Genomic DNA, 26,775 nt, shown 5'->3' on the forward strand with positions numbered 1-26,775 from the left:
GCGGTTAAATAAGATTTCCTTTGCGATCTACTGTTAGTCCTCACTTTCTTTCAACCATGTCCGAAAGCTTTAGTTTATAGTATTAAAACCAAGTCGAATCGATTTTTTGCAGTGTAAATATTTAAAGTTCAAAAGCCGTGTTACCTTTTAACGGGATTAGAGAGTTATATTAGCAAAGTAACATGTAGGAAAAACACTTTATTCAAAATGTTCTGTTCGCTGATGGGTCCAGAGCGGTAAACAAATACTTTGGCACACAGTTGTAAGAATGTGATTGTATAACACTTTTGTAGGTATGAAATGTGCGCTGGGTTTCTGACAAAGGCAAAAAATAGCAAACACACGAATAATTCAGCGGAAGAGCCTGTCAATTCACAACGAGTGTCCTCCTGGAGGTAGAACATATTGCAGGCTTACATCGTGGATATGTTCTTTAAACACATTCTACGCAAAACAAAACTCTATAAAAATACATTAATATACGAAGCAAGCATTGGGAAAGTCAGTCTGGTTTCAGTTTGCTAATGCATGTAAACTGCATTTGTGAATACTTGTGTATCTGTTACCACATAAAATCGAGGCATATTTGATTTGCCAATGCTTATTTTGCTGTAAGAATTTTAATTTTGTGCCTGTTTGTTCTTACGTGTGCTCTGTGTGTGTCTGCATGTGTCTGTGTATGTATGTGTATGTATGTATGTTTGTGGGTAAACATATACTTGTTATGTGCTCAATAAATTCCTGACTAAATAGATAAAAACAAGCATTTGCAATGCAACGGTCTCGCCTTAAGTATTTAGCTATTCAGCACATTTTCCTGGCTGTTATATTAAGTCTTGTCATTTAGCCTTACACATCTTCTATAACCGTATGAAAAGAGCATTTGTTTTCATTAGGGCGCCATGGAAAGGGGTTAAGGTAACTGTTAGTCCCAAACAATAAAGTTTTACAAAAACCAACATGCATTGACAAAGCTAATGCATTGACAAAGTCGGACCAGCTAGACCAAAACGCACAATGCGGCCCTTGTTCCATGCGGACATTGTAGCGAGGAGGGCGGAAAAGAAGCAGGTAGTTAGCATTTTTTTGTTTTAGGCGGAGGAAAAGAAAGAAATAATGAAGCAAAACAACAACAGTGACGTGCACTTACTCGTTGGTTAGGAAGAACGGGGGGTGCAGAGGGAGATTAGAGGGCTTGAACCGAAGGGCCATGGCGAACACAGTGACGCGGATGCCGACAGATGGCTCATGTGGTCAAACTGAGAAACCTTTTAGAGTATATTAGTTTGTGTTCTAGCAGCTGTGATCTTTCAACAAAGAATTCTTCGAGCAAGTGCCAGACAAACAATCCACCCTGCTTAGAACCCGTGATCGTAGCGCTGCCATGTTTGAAGAGAACGCCTCCACACAAAACACGCTTGCGGCCAAGCTGAACAAAGCCTTTGAGCCTCAAGCTTAGGCATTCACACCAAGTTATCACACTTTCAGTAAAAAAAAAAAGCACTTTCACGCAATAACAAACCCCCCAAAAAAAGAGAAAACATGTCCTGTCGCCTCGCCCCACCCCGTACACTATCTCTGTCAGCCTCCTTCCCAAACAGCCTGACTCCCCTGCAGGGATCATAGGGGCATTTTGTTATGAACGGGTGACTGCGCAGCTGCTCCCCGGGCCGCAAAGCCCCTCTGCTTTTCATTACTCCCTCCCACACACACACACACCCTGCCCAAGTCAACTGCTCAGAGCTGATCCTAGCCCCCGTCCTGTGATGTAGGTTGCTTGCCGCGTACATTGTTGGGTTTTTTTGCAGTTGTTTTTTATATAGTGCGAACTCGACCCGCAGATATCGGGGCGCTCTATGTGATCACCAGTTGCGTTGCAGACACATTTATTTTTAGGCACAGAGCGATTTGTCCAGCTTCACAAGATGTTGAGCCTCGCTCTGAGACACGGCCCGGTTCCTCGGCTTCAAGGTCGACAGCTCTAGTCGATAACGCCTCTATTAAAAGCCTCTGCTAGTGACGCTAGAAACCTTTGTGAGAAACTATCTGCAAGTGCTTTGAGCTGACATTCGTGATTTGGAGGAGCTGCATTAATAGGAATTTGTAGAAAGGTACACCCCCTGCCCACGTACTAAAAAGAATAATAGGGCAGAGTTTACTACTGATTTCACTCAAAGGTGTAGAAAGTGGAAACAGACACAACACAACCAAACCGCTCACAAAGTCATCACCACACACGGGTACACGCAAACACACCTGCACGCGTGCGCGCACACAGACACGTATGTTCTACTAGATAGTCAGATACCTAAATATATTGAAGTACATGGCCCTTACAGATGTTCATAGAAGGCATAATTATGGCAAAAACATAGGCAAATGCACAGTCAGAGAGGCACTGAAGGCACTGCACACAGTCAAACACGCATACAGACAGACGCAGGCAAACAGGTGTGGGCACGTAAGTAGACAATCACCTGCAAAAGTGGCACTTGGGCAGATGAGCGTGTGCACCCACAAGCCACACAAAGACCCCACACACACACACACACACCTTGCCCAAGTCAACTGCTCAGAGCTGATCCGAGCCCCCTCCCTGTGATGTAGGTTGCTTGCCACCTACATTTCCGTTCTTTTTTTTACAGTTGTTTTTTATAAAGCGCGAACTTGACCCGCAGATATCGGGGCGCTCTATGTGATTACCAGTTGCGTTGCAGACACATTCATTTTTAGGCACGGAGCGATTTGTCCAGCTTCACAGGATGTTGAGCCTCGCGCCGAGACACAGACCCGGTTCCTTGGCTTCAAAGTTGGCCGCTCTAGCCGATAACGCCTCTATTAAAAACCTCTGCTAGTGGCGCTAGAAACTATTGCGGGAAACTATCCGCAAGTGCTTCGAGCTGACATTCGTGATTTATAGGAGCTGCATTAATAGGAATTTGAAGAAAAGTACATCCCCTGCCCACATACTAAAAAGAATAATAGGGCAGAGTTTACTACTGATTTAACTCAAAGGTGTAGAAAGTGGAAACAGACACAACACAACCAAAGCACTCACAAAGACATCACCACACACGGGTACACGCAAACACACCTGCACGAGCACGCACACACACAACCGTGCGTTCTTCTAGATAGTCAGATACCTAATTATATTGAAGTACATGGCATGTTCATACAAGGCATAACTATGGCAAAAACATAGGCAAATGCACTGTCAGAGAGGCACTGAAGGCCCTGCACACAGTCAAGCACGCATACAGACAGACGCAGGCAAGCAGGTGTGGGCACCTAAGTAGACAATCACTTGCAAAAGTGGCACTTGGGCAGATGAGCGTGTGCACCCACAAGGCACACAAAGATCTGCCCACCCAACTCACATACACTCAAACACACAGATACAATACACAGAGGCAAGGAGGCAAAAAGACAGTCGCAAACACACACGCTGCGAGGCACACAGATGAATACAAATACAGAAATGCACATAGACAAACAAGAAGAAACATAGAGACCGACGCACACAAACGCACGCACACACAGACACCCGCATTCAGACACACGCACAGCCCATCAACAGTCAGCGCCTATCAATCAGACGCATGCCGCGTCTGCCCTCTGCCCTCGCCTTTTCTCCTGAAGTGCCCAGAAGCCGAATGAGAATTGTGCACCCTGGAGGACGTGTCTATTTAGCCAACAACAAGGACAAGGTATAATTGAACGAGACTGGCCAGAGCCAAAAAACATGACTGATGTGTAAATTCTGCAGCAACATATCTCACCTGGCAGAAGCTTCCAACGCGTGCTTTAATACGGGCGTGGTGTTGTAGAAGCAACAGTGACACGCTGACTTCATTCATTCCCTTTCACCAGCACAATCTTTTAATTATGGCTTGTTTTACAGAGCACGACTTCTCCGGGTGCCCCGGAGCTGTCTAATAACGAGTCAATAGATCGACACAGGGTTGGACCAGTCCTGTGGGAATGCAGTCCTGTGACCTACGGGTCACTCAAAGATCTCTGCAGAGCAAGCATTAACCTACTGAACTGCCTTCCAAATTATCACTTTGAGTCGAAACAGAAAGCGTGGTGTCTCTGAAGCAGGGACTGCGTTTATCTTTAAACTCCGCCCTCGGCAGAACAGCCGCAACGCTCCAGTGAACACAAAAACATCAAATACAATGAATTGCCCAGAAGCCGAATGAGAATCGTGCACCCCGGAGGACGCTTCTATTTAGCCAACAACAAGGGAAGGTATAATTGAACGAGACTGGCCGAGCCAAAAAACATGACTGTTGTGTAAATTCTGCAACAACATCTCTCACCTGGCTGAAGCTTCCAACGCGTGCTTTAATATGGGCGTGGTGTTGTAGAAGTAACAGTGACACGCTGACTTCATTCATTCCCTTTCACCTGCACAATCTTTTAATTATGGCTTGTTGTACAGAGCACGACTGCTCTGGGTGCCCCGGAGCTGTCTAATAATGAGTCAATAGATCGACACAGGGTTGGACCAGTCCTGTGGGAATGCAGTCCTGTGACCTACGGGTCACTCAAAGATCTCTGCAGAGCAAGCATTAACCTACTGAACTGTCTTCCAAATTATCACTTTGAGTCGAAACAGAAAGCGCGGTGTCTCTGAAGCAGGCACCGCGTTTATCTTTAAACTCCGCCCTCAGCAGAACAGCTGCAACGCTCTAGTGAACACAAAAACACCAAATACAATCAAGCACGCTCAGAAAGATAAGAAAAGCTTTACGACAAACGGAAAGCAGGCGAGCCAGTCCAAGTGGGACGGCATAAAAAGCCAAAAGGAGACAACATACATAGCTCATTTCCAATGGCTGGCCATCGTTTAGCATAAACGGTGACGCCAGCCAATGGAAATGAGGGGCGGCGCTTAAAGCCCTTTTGTAAAAGTACTCATCTGCATTAAATCTCGCCGAGCGTGCTGAGCATGTGCGCAGCAACGCTAGGCGAGACCTAAAAAGGCAGCTGGAGTGAAAAAAGAAAGAAAAAAGTATTGGTTCTGCATACAATGCGTGTATGATGTAACAAATATAATATAAGAATTTAGGGAGAGTTCACTTGATGTATATTCCAACAAGTTGGTGACAATAGGTCATGCAGACAGATGCGCTTTCAAGCTAGAGTAACAAGCATTTCCAATGCAATGGTCTCGGCATTGTTAAAGTTAGAGCTATTGGCATTGCTCATGACATTATTTTTGTTTATGTTTTTGTTTTTAAAACATTTAAAGAAACGGCATTGTTATTTACAATGTCAATAGCTTAATCAGTCACTGTTCCCTCTGTTGCATACCCTCAGTGGTCTGCTGACCTTTCACCTTTGTACAGCAGCGCAGACCGTCAGGAATGAGATTCATGGGAACCACTGCTGGCGAATGCCTCCAGCCGTGCCCGACCCCAATCCCTGCCACAAATCCGATGTCTGGGCTTCCTGCAGAGCTCCAGTCCCCGCCAAGGGTAGCCTCTCATACATATATTACAGAATACCCCATGCCACACTACCACAAAGACTCCTCAGGGGAACAGTTCAGATCACCAGTTCAATAATATGGGCGGGGGAACCACACAAACCGCACTGAGGACACACCAGACATCAACTTATGAAGGGGCACTGCACTGCCTCATATGAGGCAGCATCGCTTCATATAGTGAATGTCTTGGCATACACACAAAGCAAGGAACCGCCATTCACAACAGATTACCACACACCTGGACCACAAGGAAAGGCGCATGCACTCTAAGAGCAAGCCGCCACCACTCCTAACATTAAATCTCGGAATGCCAGCCAAGTCTTTCAATCTTCCAAGGTCAGTAAAAACTGTACCACTAAACTGCACAAAAAGTATGTTTCCTTTGCTTAGAACTGGCAAACGTGCTGTATGACGTGCTGTATAAGCATCACAAAAAAATACACAACACACACAAATAGGCCAACATTCAAATGGGGGGCCGGAACAAGATTATATATAGCATCATAGCCCAGGCTGCATATTTAAAACATCCAAATCTCCTTGGAGTTAAAAGCCTCTATAAACGCATTCAGCCACAAACTATGGGGCCAGTCCACTCCTTAGTGACTTGAAATGTCCTTATACCGTACCCCTGAGAAAATGATCCTCTATGTAATTCACGCTACCCAAAAAAACATGTTAGACAAAACTTTTGACTCCCTTATTCCCACAAGAAGCATAAATAGTTATCCACGTGGCCGCCACCTCAACCTCGCACCACTGCACTGTTTCAACATAGGATTTAAAACGGCTAAGGGAAAGGAGTTAGGTAAAAGCCTACCATGCAACAAGGCAAGGAATCCACGACATTAGTTTACAATGTCGCTCAGGAGAATAAGCCAGCAAAGGTCAACCATTTACCCATGTGAAAACATGTAAATGGCAAAGGCTTTTGACATATGCCATGGCTTTGTGGTGAGCAGATCACACTACCAAGATCCATTGTCAGATAAGCAGAGTCCACTTCACACAATAAGAAATATGAACAATTAGTAGCCAATACAATGATTAAACTCATCTTCGCAGACCGCACACTGAACCAGTTATCCTTGGATACAGAGGCGCAACTAGAGCCAAATTTCGGGGGGGGGGGGGGCTAAGCAAAGATTTCGGGGGGGGGGGGGCTGAATCTTTAAACAGTAGGCAGAGTGGCGCTGATTTCGGGGGTGGGGGGCCTGAATCTAGGCAGAGAGGAGCTGCAGGGGCTCTTAGAAGGGGTGAAACAACAGCGAGGCCTCATTAACATGCAAATGGTCTTTTTAAAGACCTGTGAGGTGCTCGGGCGCGGCTTTGTGTCTGCCCGGGAAGCTGTCTCATCCCGGGCTGCCACACACGACGGGGGGGGGGGGGGGGGGGGGGGGGGGGCTGAAGCCCTTTGAGTTCAATGGGTGTTGCGCGCCTGCTTGGATACAAGCTAGAATTTCGTAAACAGTACTGAAAACTCTTCCAGGACTCTTGTTGGGTTGTAGTGCCACACAGATAGTATAAGTACATCATACAAAGGTTAACTTCACACAGCTAGGTTCCGTAACAAAGCCTGGTGGAGGTAATCAGTGCAGTTCAACCGGGACTCACAATTACAAACTGCAATAAGCGAAGGCAAACAAAGCCCAACGTCCCGTCTACACCTCCCAGAAGTACCAACACCTCAGCTGTGGCCACTACAAAGTGCTGGAGGAGGTGAACCTACTCGCGGAGGCTAGAATTTAGGAGACCTCTCACGTTATCTTGTTAAACTCTAGAACTGGATAAGAACACCAAGTGTGCACTGGCAGTTACACTGCAAATCCAGCTGCTTCAGCTACCCGGGACAGCTGCTTCAATGTGGATGGTGTCCAAACAGTACAAGGAGACGCAGCACTTCGGTGCCATTAGCAGCTGTGCTTCCACTGCGAGTTGGTAGTTGTGTCATGTGGTATCTGCGACAGCAGTGCCGGGCAGAAATACAGGAGGTCAAAAAGCTAATCACCTAGTGTCTGGGACAGAATGCCCAAGGCTGGAAATGAACACAGAAACACTGAAAGTAGTTAAGAGTTAAATGTTATATGCGTTGGGGCGTTTTATGTTTCGCTCATATTTAGGTCCTGTCAACACATACTTCAGGTAGCTCCATGTAAGCTTATTAGCGTTATATTATTTGATAGACAGCTGCATACATTAGATAATCCACCTAACGTGACTGTATGCAAGGGGGAGAGGACGCCATTAAATGTAAATGTAAATGTGCAGATATTTATATAGCGCAAATCACCAACCGGTCTCTAAGCGCTTGCTTAGGGAACCCGTCCTGGTATTCCCCTGTGAGATAACCCAGCAGGGCATCCACAAGGTGAAAGCCAGGCATCCCGCTGCGAGGGGCCATTGTGGAGATTAAGCAAGCTATTGCCCAGAGTCGCAGAGTGTGAACCCATGAATCGAGTATGCACTGGAGCGAGAATTGTCGAGTCCATGGACAATTTTATGGACTCAAGACCCAGCCGAGCCGGGAATTGAACCCTGGTCCCAGGCTGACCTCTGCTTCCAGGTCTGCCTACTCTAACCAGTGAGCCACACTTCTCCACACCTTTCTCCGAGGTCAAGCAGAAATGCCTCGGAGAAACGCAGTGGCGTTTTCGGATTCGGGGGCGTGTTTTTCTTTCTCTCCTCTTGCCATTGGCTGGAATGTTTACATTCCAGAGGAGAGAAAGAATCGAAAAAACACGCCCCCGAATCCGAAAAAGACGGGGCTTGTTTGGAGAGACAATGCTCTTCTCCAATGGCTGACCAGTATTTTAGAGGCCAGCCAATGGAGAAGAGGTAAAAAAAAGGGGCGGGTTAAAGCCCCACTCCTAAACATTAAATCTCGGAGCGAGACTGCGCAAGCGCAGCCTTCGAGCCGAGACCTAAAAACTATATCACAACGAGTTCAATTAATCAACTAATTTTTGTGAAGCACAACACACAGGTGCTCTGAACTACGTAGAGGGTAATGCCGATGAGAGTTGAATTTCGAAAAGGTGGATTTTCAACATGGATGTACGTTGGGGAAGAGGGACCACAGACCACTGATGCAGGTTTGTGTGAAAAAGACTGTTTTATTGAAACAGACGTGCATCGCATAAACAACCCTGGACCTTTCGCCTTACAAAACTAAAACCTCACTATACACAAATCCTCACCTATGTTAAACTACCCCAACCCTAAATGTCCCCCCCCCCAACAACACAATTCTGCAAGTCTCTACATCCTCCTGTGCTGTTCTTCTGCACGTGAGACCTTCAATCTCCCATCCAGGTTTACTGCATCTTTTAACCTCTAACTAACTAACTTCCTACTTCGTTCAGGCGTGAGCTTGTCCACCCATATCCTTTCCACATGGATTGCTGCTGAATTGCTAATCCATGTCAACTTTTCGGCCAACCAACACCCAGCAAAAGTCTCCACCCGGTAGACTTTTTCTGCCTCCCCCTCCGACACTTACCATTGAATATCCAATAATATCCAATGTAGTTGCCAACACCTCTCTCAACAGAAGGAGGTACAACTCCATAGCATAAGTCGACAAACGGACACTGTTACCCCTAAAAAACGCTACACTGTCATATTGCAAATCTGCATGCTCAATCCTGCCAATTTCAAGCTTTCTGTAACAATTCTGCATTTCTTTGTTGATCTTCCATCTGGCCTTATCTAGTGCAATTAATGCCCCAGTCCAGATCCTCCTAGGAATAAAAAGATGCAGCATCCCAACCACTGTCGCTGAAATCCCCTTAAGTCCTCCTTCATCGACCTCATCATCTCTAAACCCTTTTTTACCACTAAATCATTCTCCCCCACATGCAGGACTAGAACATCTGTACATTCCCCTCCTACCCACATTTTGTTAAGACAAGGCAAAATCTTTCTCCTCCACATACCCCACTTTCAATGCCACCGAGCTTACACCCGCTGGAGTCATAACCCAAATGGGCTCTGTAGCTTCTCTGGCTTGCATGCTTTTCCGCCCATTTTACAAACAAGTGACCTCCAATCCACACCGTCAATCCAGCAGCCTCCGGGCCTGGCACCAAACCTAGAAAACAGTAACAGCAAGTGAAAAAACAGGAGTAGTTCAGTAATCCCATTCTTTCCCCGGAACATAGTGTCGAAAGCAGTTGGAAGATCACCTACCCAGTCTCATTATGTTCTCGCTTGCCAGACTTTGTGGCCATCCCTATGCGAAAAGAGTGTGACCCATAATCCTTTGGATCCACTCTGGCAAATGCAAACGCGTTGCGTAAAACTGCCAAAAGCTGGAATGCTGTCCCCGGCTTACCCTCCTCATGCTGAAATACACTTCCCTCCAACAACCTGGTCCGACCAGATAGAGTGGCCCCCCCACTTCACTGGGCAAAACCTCTCTACAGGGTAAGTCCAGAGTAAAACTGCTCTACCCTGACCCCTCTGGGCCATCTTGGACCTTTAAATCCAGACCTCGATACCTGCTGCAAACCGGCTCACCTCCACCCAGCATTTCCCTTGCATCCCCCGTCCCCCCAGCAACTCTGACACCTGGAAAGCACTAAAAAAACATCCCCATCATCAAAGTGGAAAATAACACTGCTCCGTGATCCCCACCGCAGATCGGGGGCAGACTGGCAATGGCCCCACTAAAAGCACCTGAGGATAGCAGCCTCCTCTTCAGCTTCTCACATGCGACCTCCCTGGCCCACTCTCCCAGCAGCCTTTTCCCCCAACTCTCCTGCCGATAGAACGTATCCCCAAAACAATTTCTCCATGAAGGCTATACCCGCCAGTTTCTGCGATATTGAAATCTTAGACTGACCTTTCTCAATAAGAGACAACATGAACCACACCACATCCTCTGTCCTGGCCTATCCCTCCTGCTACTTCTATGCCCCATTGTCCAGGAACTCTGCCCAAGCTTGAGCATATGCTCTCCTTGTAGACAGCGCCACTGACCCAACCACCAACTGCAGCATCCTCTTTTGCCTACTGCCCAAAGCTCTTGTAGCATCCATGTCCTGTCTCTGTCCTCTTCTGTGGCCAGACATTAGAATCTCTTCCACTGTGATAAGGCATCCGCACTGCCAATGTCCACCCCAGGAACATGTCTCACTAAGTACAATATGTCATACTTCAAGAACTGTAACACAAAAATCGGCAGCAATTTTAACACATGTGCATCCCTGACTGACTGCTGGTTTACCACCCATACCACTGCCATGTTGTCCATCCAAAACATTATTTTCTTATGTGCTAGCAACTTCCCCCAGAGTGTCACTGCTAACATCAAAGAGAAGAGTTCCAGGAAGACCCCTTGCCCCTTGTTTCTATGCTATGGGGCAGTCTTTCCAACACCACTTCCCCAACCAGTACACAGCAAACCCACCCCTCTCTGGCATCAGAAATAATCTGTGCATCTCATTCCAATTCCTCGAGCACCACCAGCAGTGCCCCATTGACAGATACAGGAAAAAGCGAAACATGCACAGGTCCTCCTTGACCCCTGCTGACAACAGCACTTGGTGATGCAGCAAAGGTAAGCCTGAGAGCCTAGGGTAGTGTGCACAGGGAGGAATGTCCTCCCTGTGCACACTACCTTACATGCAAAATTCAAAGGCCCAAGCAACACTTGTACCTCCTTGACTGTCACTTCAGCCGACATTGTGTCCAACAGCAAGCGCTGTGTGATTTTCTTGTCCCCTGAAAGGCGGTTTCCATTGCCACTGAATCAATTTCAATGCCAAGGAATGACAGCACCATATTTGATCCCACTGTCTTCTCTGGCACCAAAGGCACCCTTAGGTCCCCTATGAACTCCTGAAAACTTACCAGCTACCACTAGCTGTCCTTGGAACCTGTGTTTCCCACAAAAAAGAAATCATCAATGGGGTGAGTGACATATTCGTGTCCCGTGCACCACGTAAAAAGCCACTGCATGAAAGCACTGAACCTCTCAAATAAGGAAAGCGATATAGAACACCCCATGGGAAGCACCTTATCTACGTTTGGTCCTCAAATTGAATGCCCAACAACTGGAAATCCTCTGGGTGTACCGGCAGCAAGCGGAAAGTTGATTGCTACATCCACCAAAGAGTATGACACTGAAACCTGGTCTTCTGGGACAAAGTCATTGACCTAATGGCCTTCTGGCCATGAGAGGTGCTGTATCAACCAAAATTGCCCCTTCTCTTTTTTTAGGCATCACTCCAATGTGGGACATGATTAAATCAGCTATGGGTCATTCACCAAAAGGGCCCGCCACCCTGCCTTCCTGTATCTCTTTCATCCCTCACCACTTGTTTGTGGCACTCACTGACTTCAAATTGTTTGCCCACCGATGCTCCCTCTGTATCTCATACCCCCTATTTGAACCCCCAGCGGAAACGTTCCTTTAACAGAGTGCTATCCTCCCTTTGGTCATACTGTGCCAGCCAGAATTCGAGCCTCTCTAATATAATTGCTGTCCCACTTGGACCCCTGTGGCTGTTGCCATTGCCCCACCAGTGTGCCAATGTGCCGCCCGGTCCCGAAGCAATGTATGACGGCATGTCTGTGGGCACGTTTTGAGCATTAATGATGAAACTTGCAATATTCCCTTGTGCACAGATTCCTTAGTAAAGTCCCAACAGGCTCCTGTCTAACCTGTCTGCTCCTTACTTTGTGTCCCCAACCCCCCTCGGTTGGCGCACTCCTGAAAGGGCCAGTAGACTATCAGCAACCCACTGGCAGTAATAATCATCTTCCTGAATTTAGAGAGGGCCATGGTATGCTGCCAGAAGTCGGAATCTAACTCCCCCACTGTGCCTCAGGTTCCAGAGCCATGCAAGCCCTGTACTCAACATCATACTGGACCCTTGCATAACCCCCATAGTTGTTCTGGGCCTTCGATATTACATCCATATACTTGAAAAGTGCCACTTATCTCTCTGGGTGCTTTTCACAATAATCACTAGCTTATATTAGGAAAGCGGCTGTCCAGTTTTCTATTGTTAATGGCACTTTGGGCCGCTTTGCTAACTCTTATTCCACTTCTTTTGACCCCTTTTTAGCCAACAATCCCTATGCAGTAACTTGAACATCTCTACATATTTGCCCTTACAAATCTCCTCTTTGGTGGCTGACATGAGGTGTGCACCAAGGGGCTTAGACACTCCCATGTATGGCAGCTTCTTGATCTTTAGTTCTTTGCTCTCTAGCCTTCCCTCCTGCCTTTTCTCCCGCAGCATCCTTGTCCTCGCTCTTGTCGTTCTCTTTACTTGTGGCCTCCTTTTGTTCCTCTCCCTTTTTGCCCACAGCCTTCTTAGTAGTACCTTGCTTACTGTCTTCCTGTACAGACCCTCCTCTGGGCAACGCACTGTTTCTTCTGTGCCTATGTCTGCTTCTATCACATAGTGGCTCCTCCTCAGCCTAGTCTCCCCACACTGAGGTCTCCCTCGCATCCACATCAATAGACACCATTCTGGAGGCCTTATACGCAAAGTTCTTACCTGGCGCCAAAATCGGTGCCTGCTCTCGGACATGCCATTTCCTCTCTGGCTCGCTTGCCATCTGTACCATTGCCAACCATCCATTTTAACCTGGAAAGCACTACTGACAACCTGGTTAGACCCCCCTCCTGCCTGAACAGACCCTTGTTGCCACCAACTGGCCTCTGCCACTTGTGGCTCCTCGTCATCCAAAACATCACCTTCTTCCAAACTCTCTTCATTGTAGTCTAGCACTGTCTCTCCCAGTGCTTCCGCACCCCCTGTTACCCTGGCAACTGCCACTTCCTGCCTCTGAGGTCTTACTGTATATCCTACACTTTTGCACTGCTCTCTGTTGCTATGAGGGGCCACAAAATGCCCGTCCAACCGCTCCGCCGATGGTGGATGCCACATTCAGTATCTTGTGTCACCGGGGGTTGTGTCGAAACCTTCCACTGGTTGTACCAACGAGGCCACCCTGTATCTTCTTATGTCAGTGATCGTGCTGTCCAACACCGTCGTCCAGCTGACCGCACCAGGCCTTGCTTTCTCTTCTCGGGACAATAGAGCCGCACTATGCTCTTCAGAGACTGCCACAACTTAGGATTTCCCCACCTCCAAGAAAAGATATACGCTCGGTTTGCTGGTACCTGAAATACATGCATCCTGAAGTGCCCCGATATTCGTCACCCAATACCATTTGCAGCGGACTGCTGACTGCCCCACCTATTCCTCCCTTTTGCGCCTTGCTCACCCTGTGGTGCTCTGCCTGCTCTCCCCAACCCTGACTTCACTTCTACCCCTTAGCTCTGGCCCACCTTGCCGTACACGCTAACCGGCCGACTATGCTCTGCTCCCATTGGCTGGCTACTCTACTATTTCAGCTGGTCCTTTGCCTCTCCCTCTCTACAGTCTAAGACCACTGCCTCCAGCACCAAAGATGGTCCTCTGGAGGCTGCCTGCTGCCCTGCCACTGGGCCACTGCCCCTTGTCCAATCATTGGCCCCTACCCTTGCAGTCCCTTATCAGCCTTGACCCCGTGCCCCCATACCTTTCCTCCCATTGTGCCCTAACTCCTGCTTGGGCCATCTCCAACCACCCACCCTGTTCCAGTGACACAGGGTTCCAGTGTCCTCCCTCTCTTTCTCTCCTTCTCAATGCTCATCCAGTTGGCTGGGCACCTACGCCCCCACCACAACCCGCTCAATGGTGGACTCATCTGTGTGACCTGCTATCTTCTGTAAATTTGTCTCCCCTGTCCTACCCTCCTCCCAGTTCGCACATGCCATCTCGTCTGGACCCTCCATCCAGCTGCTCTCGGGTGCGTGCCTCTTTAAGGCTGCGAGGCCTACGCGGCCGGCAGCCTGACTCCTCTGCACCTCCTCCTCTTCACCGAGGCTGCATGCACGTTCTTCACATGCCAAACTGACTCAGCAGTCACTGGGGCCTCCTCCTGAAGTGCTCCCTCGCCACACATGCTCAATGCGGGCCATGCAGGCTACCTTATGCCTCGATGGCCCACTCCCTGCATTTTTGGGGCTGCTCGCCGCACTCGGAAGTGGCCCCTCTTGCTCACCTGCTCTTTAGGCCCCCTTGTAGCCCGGCACGATGGTGGTGCACATGTGAGCAACACGGCCACAACACCATCAAATGCAGATTGGACTGGGTGGCCTCCTGATGCTGCCCCCGCCACCAGCAAGTCAGTGCGACCTGCCTCCACCAGCAGCCATAAGGAGAGCACAACCTTATCCTCAGCCATAACTACAGGTAACAGTGCCTCAACTCAGCAACCAAGCCTTTTATGCACAAAAATGAACAAAATGATCTTTCTCCTAACCAGCCACCATGTCACCTAAGATAAATAGTGACTGGTGACCAAAAGGGTCGTAATTTATATTGGGCTATACTTAAAGCCCAAATACAGTCGCTGGACTGCACTATTACTCCAATGCTCCCGGAGAGCAGGCCTCTCCATGGTCGTCTACCCCCCAAAACCCCAATGGACATGCCTGATCTCTGTAGGGTGTAAAATCAAGTGAAACATAATGTACTTGGGACCTGTGGACCTTCCACCGTGATCCTTTGATGTACCTTTTATTCACTCAAGATTAAATTATACTTTTTATGAGTAATAATGAGGATCTTCTTTGTCATCTGATATTATTTTTGTAACATAATCCCTATTATTTCCTAAACGAGACAAAGACCCGAACAACCAAAGATCTGAATTTAGCTACTTTACACTAACAAAAACATGGGGACCCCGTTGCAGCATTCTGCAAATATTAAGACCCATATTGATCATAGTGTTGTGCCCTTGTGTGACCCTGCATGGCTTGATCAATATTAAGTAAAGCAGGGCAGAGCAAAATGCTGCCTTAAGTTACTCTTCTCTGGGGAGGCATTACATGGTTGGAACGTGAGTGTTCCCACTCATCCACCAATGGATTTTGGAACATTCCCAGATCTACCATTAGTGGTAGACCTGGGAATGCATTAAAATACTACATCTCCCCAGGCGAGGCATAACAAGGAGAAATATCTTTATTTCTCCTCTGTTTTTCCTCTTTCTATATGTGCTGCATTCTGCAGCACACATAGAAAGAGTAAAAGGCCGCTTAGGACTGTTTTGTGCAGGGAGGTGTCCCTTCCTGCACAAAAATAATCCTGCCCATAATGCAGGCACACTTGCACCATGGTGAAAGGGTGCCTGCGTTGGCGCAAGGCAGCACAATATGCGCTAGCACAGGGAAAGGATAGGAATGCACTGTATAATGTTAAATATGGCTCATACCTACCCTTTCTTTTTGACGCAGGGCAGCACAGCAAGGTAGATTACTGAGTTCTACTGTATGAAAGTATGATAAATCTGGGCTTTAGTCTTTTACCATTTCTGGTGTACATAGTTGCTCTTGTTTGGGAAATATTTTATTTGAAGCTTCACTAACACTAAAACACAACAGAGATATGAGATGGGCGTGCAATGCAAGCTTCACTATTACAAATAACAGCTACAGTACATATAGCAACAGCAATAAAGTAAAATACAGGTAGTCACTGTGCATTCTTCCTCAAACACACAGAAAATCCTCTTTTAGAAGAGCACACTGTGAACAATGTCCATAAACTCAACACAAAAATGTACCAGAAGAAACAGCTTGATAAACGGATTCCCTGTATCTTCAAGATGTGCCAGATTACACAAAGGAGTTGTCATACCTGTGCCCAAGCCGCAGTTGCGGCAGTCTCCGGAGTTAATCCCTCGCCTGTATAAAACGAGTCGCGTCGGAACCTTGGGTGCTTCGCGTTCTAGTTGTTTAGGAAAGAAGTCACTTTCGGGTCAGCCCTCCGTTTCCGGGTCTCGCTCTTCAGCGGAGTAGCGTCGCGTTAGAGTCCTGTCTTCCCTCTTCGGTCCTTGAGGGGGAATCGTTATCAGTGGTGTTCCTGGCTTAATCACCGTCAGAACGAGAACCCTCTGGGACACTCTGCGTCTGGATCATCCGCAGTCAGGGAACCTTCACCAATTTGGGGCGGTAACGCGCTAGCGTCCATTAGAGGGTTTGGTCCCTTCCATGAAGCTCCTTCTGCTGGCTGTTTAGGGGCTTACGTCAGTGGCTCTTTGGTAATTAGTGTTTCCCAGGCTCTCGTGGCTGGCACTATGGGGGCGTTTTGCAAAGGCGCTCTGGCATCTGCATCTTCCTATATGTTTCAACTTTAAGCAAAGCCGCACCCCACTTCTTCTGTGCATAGTAATCCATGTTGTATTGTCTTGTATGTATAGAACGGTATTGAAGGAATAGTCTTTTCTTTCACGCACTACCTATGCCGCTAGTTATGATGAATAGCTGCAAATAGGTACCTTAGAAAGCGATAGGGTTGTGATGTGAACAACCTACACAATTTGGTATGATTGGATATCGTTGGTTGTGCTATTAACAACCCATGCTGATTATTGAAGCCACACAACATTTTATGTCGACATTTACTTTGAGAGGGTAAGAGGATTGGTTTCTATACTCTATACATTCTATTATATTGCATGGTGTGTAGACACTTACTGTTCTTATTTCCTTATGTTTAGGAGCCTCACATCTGTCATTTAAGTTTTTATCACCTTTTGGACACCAGTGGAAGAGGGGAGATGTTCAGGTAGATAACGGGGACAATCATTTAGCTTGGTATTGCGCATCTAGTTGCCCTGTCTGTTAAGCTTGCTGTCTGCTAACGTAGCCTTTTGTATGCAGGACTTCTTTCGGATCTCAGTGGGACTCTCGAGGTGCTGGAGGTGCGCTGGACCTGCCTTGTTTCTCCTTCCTTTATCTCCCCTCTTCCCCCCCATTCACTTGTTCTGCTTTGACCTTGTTGGGCGGACTAGTGGTGGAGGGACGTTGGGAATTGTCATCTGTCTCCTGCTTCCTGCCCCCGCAGAGACCTCAGGTGAGCCTGACAGGAGTATTCTTTTCATGAAAAGAAATGCTAGGATTCATTTTAAAATGGATCATTTGTAGTAGACGTCTGGGAGTGGAAACGACACAGTGAGCATAGAATCTACGTCTGGCCATACCCGTGTCACTTAAAGTGGCACATCAAACATACAAAAGGTAATGAGAGGAATGGAATAAGTCTAGCTATTGGCACTAGACTGCCCAGACGTGAGTTCAGGGCTCATTGTACCACTAGAACCAGGCCACACCTGACTGATGAGCCCCAATCTGGATGAAACAGATCTTGGGTTCCTTGTGTTTCGGTACAGGCAGGACATGGCCAGGAAGTTTGGACTGGACTGTTCCGATTGGAGCAGGGCCAAGAATGATTTGCATATGGAGGGGTCCAAACTGAAGTACCATGGTGGGCAGAAGAACAATGGGTTGGAATTTTACTCCCATAGCTGCCAAGTCTTCAGTTGCTTATGTCTGACATTCCAATGTGTGTACTGCGTTCATGTGTGACATTTCAAGCCTTATGAGTGACACTTTATTGTGAGTGAAATAAGACAGTTGCATCCATGACAAGAAATAATTTTTAGAAATGATGCCCGTTTCTCGTATGTGATGGTCCTTACTGCGTTAATTGACCCAGGGGCGCTTTACATGAGAATCAGATAAGTCTTTATTTAGCATCAGTAAGTTAGATAGTTTGCTCAGAATTACAGAATGTTGAGCCGAGACCGGGGTTGGAGGCCTCTTCTACGGTTCTCAAATAGCAGTGGCAGATGCCACCGAGTAGCACAGGTGGGGCGGGGGCCACAGGGTGATAGAAAAATAAATTAAAACATGACTTACCTTGCTGCCAGACCGCCACCTCGCGTCATCCTCTTCTGTTCCTGCTTGAAGCAGGAAGCACAAAGAAGCTCCCCTAGCCAAACACAACTCTGCAATTCAGCGTTGTGATTGGTCTGAGAGCCGTGGTTCAGTGCTCAGAAAGCACAGTGGGAGCATGTACATGTTCGCCACCAGGCTGTGTATTACAACCTGGTGGGTAACATGCAAAGTGCACATGACTGTTTGGCTGGCCCAAGATGGCCAGCCAAATAGTAATTCGCACATAAGTGCCCATCGCTCATCCCCCTGCTGGCTGTGACACAGCTAGGCCCTGCTCTGTAAACCAGAAAAAAAAATGATAATAACAAAGTGTTACTATCATTTTATTTTTCCTTTATCCACTGCTCAAAATGCATAAGGGCGACGCTCCTCCGCCTTAGCGGAGGAGCCGCTTCTGTAAAATAGACAGTTCTGGTTGCTGGGCCACACCTCATAACGCCTCCTCCCTCTTCTCCCTGTACAGTTCTCCAATTAGGTCCCTCTTTTACTGCAGTTTCGACTGACCCAGTTTTAGGCATGTTTTAAGAACCTTCGCTTTGCGGCTGGACATCCATGTCTGTTTGTTGCTATGATTTTAGCAGGAGGTGATTTTTTACAATCATTTGGCGGGTGTGTGGTTTTGTGTTTCAGTCTTCAAATCTCACCAGATTCATTATGTCTTTGGAGAGTAGTCGTAGGCACATAGCATGAACAAAGCTTTTGTCCATGGGATTGATTTAAAGGTTTTTTTACATTTCCCTAGAACAACTTTAGTTAGAGAAGAAAGGTTCCGGTACCTCTTGAAGATAGAAATATTTTAGATGAAGAGCCACAGTGGCATGAGCAGCTGACCAATGGTATCTGTATCTTAGTATACCAACATGTTTGAGTTGGAGCTATCTGGATAGTTTATGGGAACTACACTGGTCTGGACATTTGCAGCATAATAAAAATGTTACTTATTTTATGTGAGCCGGGTCAAAATTAAGCATTTTTGTATTTTCTATCAAGCTTTCACTGAGTATTATTGAACAAAAAAAATAATTACTATTTACCTGAGGAAGTGCAAAATATCCGACAAAATGCATTGAAAAATATAAAGCATTATCATTTGCTTGTGAAGTACTATTATATAAAACTAATAGTGATAAGAAGGGATACATTACATTTTTTTGTTTAATTTTTGTTATTGAAGTTTATGAGTGGGCTAGAATTCTTTATATGTGATCACGATGAACTAGGGGAATTTCTTTTCTTCATCTTGTAATTGTTTTAAACAAATAATTTTAGATCTTACTTCTAAAGTGTATCATATTAAAGTTTCTTTAGTTGAAGTGTGGGACTGTTTGATTCCTTGAATTTGCACTGAGAAGTAATTCGGATGTTTTGCTATAAAACACTTTTTTCGAATTGCAGGTCATAGAAGAAGCAGTTAAGCAAGGAATCCACCCCTTAGGCAACACTTCAGGAATAGACCACTCCAACTGGGACTTTAGCAGTTCCTTCTTCTTTGTGGGAACACTGGTAACAACTATAGGTGAGTATCTCTTTGGCAATTAATTATTTTTTCACTGTGCAAAACAACATTCTGTCTAGTTGATTTGACTTATCTTGGAGCAACACTAACTCTATCCGTATGAAAACAACAGTCATAAGTCAAACAAAACAATAAGAGTTGTGTAGAAAAACAAACAACCATTCCCGGTATTCTTTAGAAGATTCTGTAGACTGAATGTTTTTGTTAACATTATCCATTTTAATGGAAATAGTCGACTCAGCCATGCATCAAGACAGCTAGAAGCACACACCAACCATCAAGTTTACACTACATGTCACCAAAAGAGAATTAAACAAGCATTTGCAATGCAATAGGTCTCACATTTGCGAGAGTTTGAGCTGTTGGCATTGTAAATGTCAATGCCTTTTATTTACGTGTTGGTTTTTAAAACATAAATGAAAGGAATTGCCATTTACAATGCCAATAGCTTAAACTCTCGCAAATGCGAGACCTATTGCATTGCAAATGCTTGTTTAGAAAGGTGATATGGTGCTGGCTGAGCTCATAAGTGTACGAATGCTCTGACCTCAGATTGATTGTTTATGTATTGTTTATTTATTTTGCAGTTTTAGCGCGAACACAACCCAAAGGTTTGAGCGCTTTACATGAGCATCAGGCACATTACAGAAGTACACATGGATTTTTGTGTGTGTGGGGGGGGTTAGGCATGGGGGAGAATAAGTGATTTGCCCAGAATCACAGGGTGTTGAGCCGAGTCGGCAAAGTCGGCAGCTCTGGCCGCTTGAGGCGTGGAGCACTTTCACTGTAAACATGTCGCCATTCCAACAGTGGCACGCACCTCGGCATCGTCCTACACCTTTCTGGACACATATGATAAAAGAAAATGCAGTTCAACCGAATTAAACACCATTAGTATTACCTGGATGGCTCTTTGTGTTCTCGACCCGGGGCACGCTATTATCTTGGAAAAAAAAGTTTGAGTTCCGTTTCTGCTGCAAATACTGCCAAAGCCGACCATTCCATCTAGTACATTAAAATACCACCACTACGGCCAGTCTGTCGGAAGCATTCCACGTTTAATCTGGATGCGCGCGTGCACAGAAAGGTTAAGAGCAGAGGCACGGCCGTTCACTTCACTGAAAGATCATTCCTTGATAACTCCGGCGCACAATTTAAAAGCCGAGAGCGGTCTATGTCCGTTTTCCATGCAGAGAAATATAAACACCAGCTAATGAAAACGAAAGACAAGTGGTGTAAAAAAATCTATCTCTGGTGTTTCAAAATAACAATTTAGGAAGCTGAATTAAACCCCTTGAAAGGAGAATAAAACAAGAGGCGACGCTAGGAACGAAAGGCTCTGCGCATGCTCACATCGCACAAGCGCTCACCATGACGTACTTGCTCGGCTTCTGCCAAAAGGTTTATTGTCTTTATGGGGCCATGTGTTTGGCCCCATAAAGATAAGAAACCTTTTGCGACCACCATAAAGCAAGCGAGTCCGTCCAAATGGCACTGCTCGAAAAGCCAAGCAAAAACGTCATCGACACCCCTGTTCCAATGGCTGGCCACTGTTTAGCATAAACGGTGACACCAGCCAATGGAACAGAGGGGCGGGGCTTAAAGCCCCTTACAGAAAATACCCTGTTAACACTAAATCTTGCAGGCGAGACTGCGCATGCGCGCAGCCTACGCCAGGCGAGACCTAATAATAAAATAAAGGTGAGTGAAAAGCTGAAGTAGCTTGGAATGTGGAAATATGACTGAGAATTAAAGGTGTCCTTTATGTGGGACGGTCGAAAAATAGCACAGGGTGACAGGGAGACCACCTAATTTTCTTCATTGTGCATTTTCTGGATCTATGCTCCTTGGCAAGGGCTGATTTGGATCTCAAAATCACACAATTTAGACCCCGGGAAACAGAATCCATCAGTGCCAATGCCTGCAGAATTTATGAGCACAGCAGCCATCTACCAAGAGTAAGATTCATTTGGAGAGTTAAACATCGTGGTCCAGTAGCAGTAGGAAGTGAAGAAGGCAACAGAGCACTGTGCAGAAGCAATGGAAGGAGAGCATGCCATTACTGTGGAGAGATGGGTGTCCTGGTGCAATAGTAGCATAAAAATGGTCACATTGTTCCAACACATCAAGTGAGATAGAAAGCAGAGTGGGATCTATCAAGATAGCATGTAGGCCCCCTATGTGGTGGGGGCCACATTAGTGGCTCAGAGTATAGGGTGTGGGACACAAAACATTATTGCTACAAACTACAATAATGGAAAAATGGTCATGTTGATGCCAACCACTAATAAACTCTAGCCTTGTGCAGCTTGAAAATAGGAGGTATATACAGGCAACTATATAAGAGGAATAACAGCCAGTAGCTCACAGGCAGGGTAGGCGCCAATGTTGTTCATTTAAAAGGCCTCCACAAAATGAATATTGAATAACATGTGATTCCAAAGAAATCAAGACAGAAAAGCAATACACCATAATGGTTGTGAAACTGAAATTGTCAAAAGGACCATGTTGGTCATTAAGAGTTTGGTACAGCAGGAGCACCGCTGTAAATGTGGAATGCTCCTGCCCTACCCAAATTACGCTTTTCATACTCTGTTTAGAGTCTGCTGTAGCTCTGGGTTTTTTCCGGCATAGTCTCCGCTGGTGTAAACATTCGACATCGTGTCCCGCCTGCCACATGGCTGTCAGGTCAAAGTGACTGTCAAGGATGGGGCGGCACTGTCACTTGGTGTTCGTTACCCTGGACCATTATGCAAAGACTGGAGGTCCTAGGGAGAGAAAATGTACATTGGCCCCCACAATCAGGGAAAAAACTATTGGTACATCAGGGATATTTGGGATATTTCTTTCCTTGAAAACAAAACAAATCTTTGATAAGCTGGTGCAAACAACATTGTCCTCACTGCTGGTGCATTGCCTCTATCGAAGGTACAGAAATCCACACCTTCTTGGTAGGATCTCTGAATATGGTAGGCGGTCCTCAGACAGGAGAGTTGAGGCTGTAGGACCACTGATCTGGTGAGCCACCAGCCAGGGTCTAATTACCGTGAAAGTTTTCTAAAATAATTTGGCAGGTAAAACTGCATCAAATTGCTTATAAAATGGTCACTTAATATTGGGGTCAAAATCATCCAGCAAGACAGTAAAACCAATATTCAATCTGACATTAAACAGACAATACATGACAAAGTTCTCAAAATAGTAGGTGTATGGTTTATGTGTACTTTGTAGCAGCATCACCATACTCTGAAATTGGTCAGCACTGATCAATGACTGCATTTACATTGCTCTTCATAACCAAGAAGGATCTCTTTGTGCTGATCATATAAATTCACAATCACTTAAACAAAACAATACTTAATTTTTTTTTGTGAAGTAAATTTTTGAGGCGGGTTCTCAGAATTCAACGGGTAAAGATTCTCAAAATGTGGACCTTTTCAAAGAAAGAGCTCCCAAATTCCAAGGTTAGTTTAAGAAACGCTTTTTTAGAGAGTTTTTATTGTTGATATATGCGGTGTTCTGATTGCTACAGTTGCACCTTGTTTTATCTTGTTTTACAGTTAAAGAGGAGCAAAGCCATTAAGACATCTATACATGAGATAGGGAAACCAGAATAAAATTGTCTGCTATTGGGAGTCGTTGTAAGAATATCTTTGCTTGAATGACTTGGTCTAATACATGTTAGGCCCAGACTAGTTATGCAGCAGGATTTTGAACCCTCTGAAGCCAAACATTTGTGATGCTTGAAGTCAGTGTCAAAGGATTTAGAGCAGTTGAGGCATGAGATGACAGGTGCAGTGACCAGTAGTGAATGATACTTAGTGGCTAGAGTAGGAAAAGCATTTTATGAAAGCAGCTTACCAGGAGTATATGTATCTGAAAATTAGAATCACAGTACAATGTGAAATTGTAGTGTACACACATACAAAAACTATGTCCTTGGATCTCCAAGGATTTAAACGAGATGAGAGAGGGTCTTCATCAGGGTACACAACAAAGCACACTTGAATTATACTACAGATCTTGTGACAGGATAATTCCTCCTGCAAAGTAAAATGGTGTGTTAAGTGAGGAAGAGAGTACTTTAAACAAAGCAGAGGAATAGTCCTTCATATTGTCTATCATTTCATCCCAATAAAATTATAGGTTTCTGTATTTTTTGTATAAATCTGCTTGACCATCAAACATAGATTTCCTTGCTTCGTTTTCTGGACTAATCAAAGTAGCATTCCCTGATCGAAACCTACAGATAACTCCAAGGTTAAAGAGAGTGGCACCTCAAATATTAAAGACTATGGGGCTCATTTAGAATTCACCCGGGGGGGGGGAGAGTGAGGATGTTGGGGGAAGTGCTGCTATAAATCGGTGGAACTCTGGCCACACTGAACTTGCCGATCCTAGCCCTATTGAAAGATGGAAGAACTACTGGGTTTCTGTCAGGCAAGTCTCATCTCTCTCTGCTGTCTGAAACTCTTGATCCTGTGGACAGTCTGCCACAGGACTATGGAGTCATAGTGGCATTTGTCCAGATCTATTTAGGGCAGGGTGACCACCAATGATTTTCCCCACCCGGTAAGGACAGACTTTCAAACAGCAGCACAGGTAGAACATCCAAACATAAATCAATCATCAACAACCTAGAAATGATGTCAGTTTGTAAAGGAAACTGTTAGACCGTGCTCTTTTTGCAGGGTTATCCCCAAACCTTTTGCCTTCTTTCTCCTATTTTTTTCTGACCTGATTTTGTTGGCTTGAGGACTCTGGGCACTTTACCACTTCTAACCAGTGCTAAAGAGCATATGCTGTCTGTCTACATTGTATTGATGATTGGTTTATCCATGATTGACATATTTATATTCTAATAAGTCCTTAGTAAAGTGCACCAGAGGTGCTCAGGGCCTGTAAAATGCCTGCAGCACTGGTTGTGCCAGCCACATGAGTAGCCTTGCAGACATGTCTCAGACCTGACACCCCGGTGTCTGTGGGTGCAGTTTTTAACTACCGTTTCAACCTGGCAAGTGCACCCACTTGCCAGGCCCAAACTTTCCCTTTACTGCATTTAAGTCACTCCTAAGGTAGGCCCAAGGCAGCCCCATAGGCAGGTGCATGGTATTTAAAAGGTATGATGTACTTGTGTGTTTTACATGTTCTAATAGTGTAATACTGCTAATTTCTATTTTTGCTATTGCAAAGCCTATCTCTCCCATAGGGCAACATGGGGATTGCCTTGTAATATCTTTAAAGTGTAATTTCTCATTGGGAGCAGATAGAAATTTGGAGTTTGGGATCGCTGATCACACAATCTAAAAATACATATTTTTGGTGAAGTTGGTTTTAAACTGCGTGTTTAAAAGTACCACTTTTAGAAAGTGGACATTTTCTTGTTTAACTATTCTGTGTCTCTGCTTGTCTGTAGTATCCATGTCTGGGTTGTCTGACTGTTAGGCTCTTGTGCATTCACTTTAGACAGTCACAAAAACGGAGCTGAGGTGTGCCTTGCATATTCTGATGGGCCATCACCAGGATGATAGGCCTTCCTGAGCTAAAGTGGTGCGAGGAGTTGTCACTGACATCTGAATAGGAATGTTTCTGTCCTCACACAAAGCTGTCTCCACCCCCATGTAGTGTGTCTGGAGCCAGGTCAGGGAAAGGCAGGGGCTTGTGCATTTCAAATACTTTACTTTGAAGTTTGCCTACTTCAAAGGCAGAGAGGGGTATAAGTATTGGACCTTTGACATCCCAAAATCAGAACACTCCTGGACTGAGGACATTCTGCCAGGAAGAGGAACTGGATGCTGTAGGAGGGAATGCCACTCTGCCTGTTGCTTTGTTGTGCTGGCCTGCTGCTTGCTGCTTCTGTCCTTGGAGTGAAAGGACTGAACTTTGCTTTCTACATAATGCTTCCAAGGTTCTCCAAAGGCTTGGATGTGCTTGCCTCCTGTTAAGAAGTCTGAGGGCCATCAAAGACTTCACCTGCATTTTGCTAACAGCACCTGGGCTTCTCTGCTGGGAACCCTGGCTGCCAAGTGGTGCCAAATCCAGTTCCTGGGTCCCTGGAACAGTGAGGTAGGTGCTGCAGCCATAGGAAAGCAACCCCAATGCCGTCAGTGGCACCGATGCCTGCACCGGAGTTGAGGGCACCACATGTGAAGAGCACAACACACCGCCTCTACTTACATTGCAGCCCTGGTGTTACCGAATACTGCAACTTATCAACTCCGTCATCGATGCCGCTGCCTGCACGGGAGCTGATGGCACCGTTCATGAAGAGCATGATGCACCACCCCGACTTGCACCACAGCCCTGACACCCCTCGATGCCAGCGCTTCAACCCGACACTGTGGAGTTGATAACCGACGTCTGTGACCTCACGATCTCATCGACACCGCACCCTCGTAAGGAACCGACGCATTGCAGCCAACGTCGCATCACCTCCCCTGCAACAGTAAGGAATTGACGCATTACCTCCCCTGCATAGCAATAAGAAACCAACGCCTCACCTCTCCTGTGGCAGTAAGAAATGGACGACGCACCAGCCCCAGTGCATAGAGACGAGATAATTTTAACCTACTGCGATCGTAGAACGCTTCTGCTGAAGAGTCGGAAGTACGCTGCATTATTTTTAATATAGGGTGGCTGTGGCTGGGCTGGGCTATCTTTTTAGGAAAGTGTGAAATTGAATTTGTGTTTTTTAATTGTGAAATTGAAAATTGCGATTTCCTGTATCTCCGCAAGCCCACTCACCCGCACTATAAAATACAACGTTCAAACACTCGCCTTTTGCGAGATTCACTCACCCGAGAGACACCGGTGGACGCCATTGCTGTTAGCGTTCTAGTCGCCTGCACTATATAAATGCAGGACACGCGCCAGAGGCAAGCCCGTCTGCGCCCGTCCGCGCCTCGGTGCGCCAGAAACGCTGCTCAAAATTGCACCGATAGACTATGC

The 26,775-nt window shown here is 46.1% G+C and overlaps 1 protein-coding gene across 1 annotated transcript in view; it reads left to right on the top strand.

Moving 5' to 3' along the window:
* Nucleotides 1-26,775, top strand: part of LOC146798807 (potassium channel, subfamily K, member 16-like) — a 174,491-nt gene that overhangs the window by 47,264 nt on the left and 100,452 nt on the right. The window contains exon 2 of the mRNA XM_085626117.1: nucleotides 19,707-19,827. Coding sequence (XP_085482243.1) covers nucleotides 19,707-19,827 — 121 coding nt within the window. The remainder of the gene's footprint in view (nucleotides 1-19,706; nucleotides 19,828-26,775) is intronic.

The sequence above is a fragment of the Triturus cristatus genome, chromosome 9, assembly GCF_964204655.1.
Source record: "Triturus cristatus chromosome 9, aTriCri1.1, whole genome shotgun sequence".
NCBI classification, from domain to species: domain Eukaryota; kingdom Metazoa; phylum Chordata; class Amphibia; order Caudata; family Salamandridae; genus Triturus; species Triturus cristatus.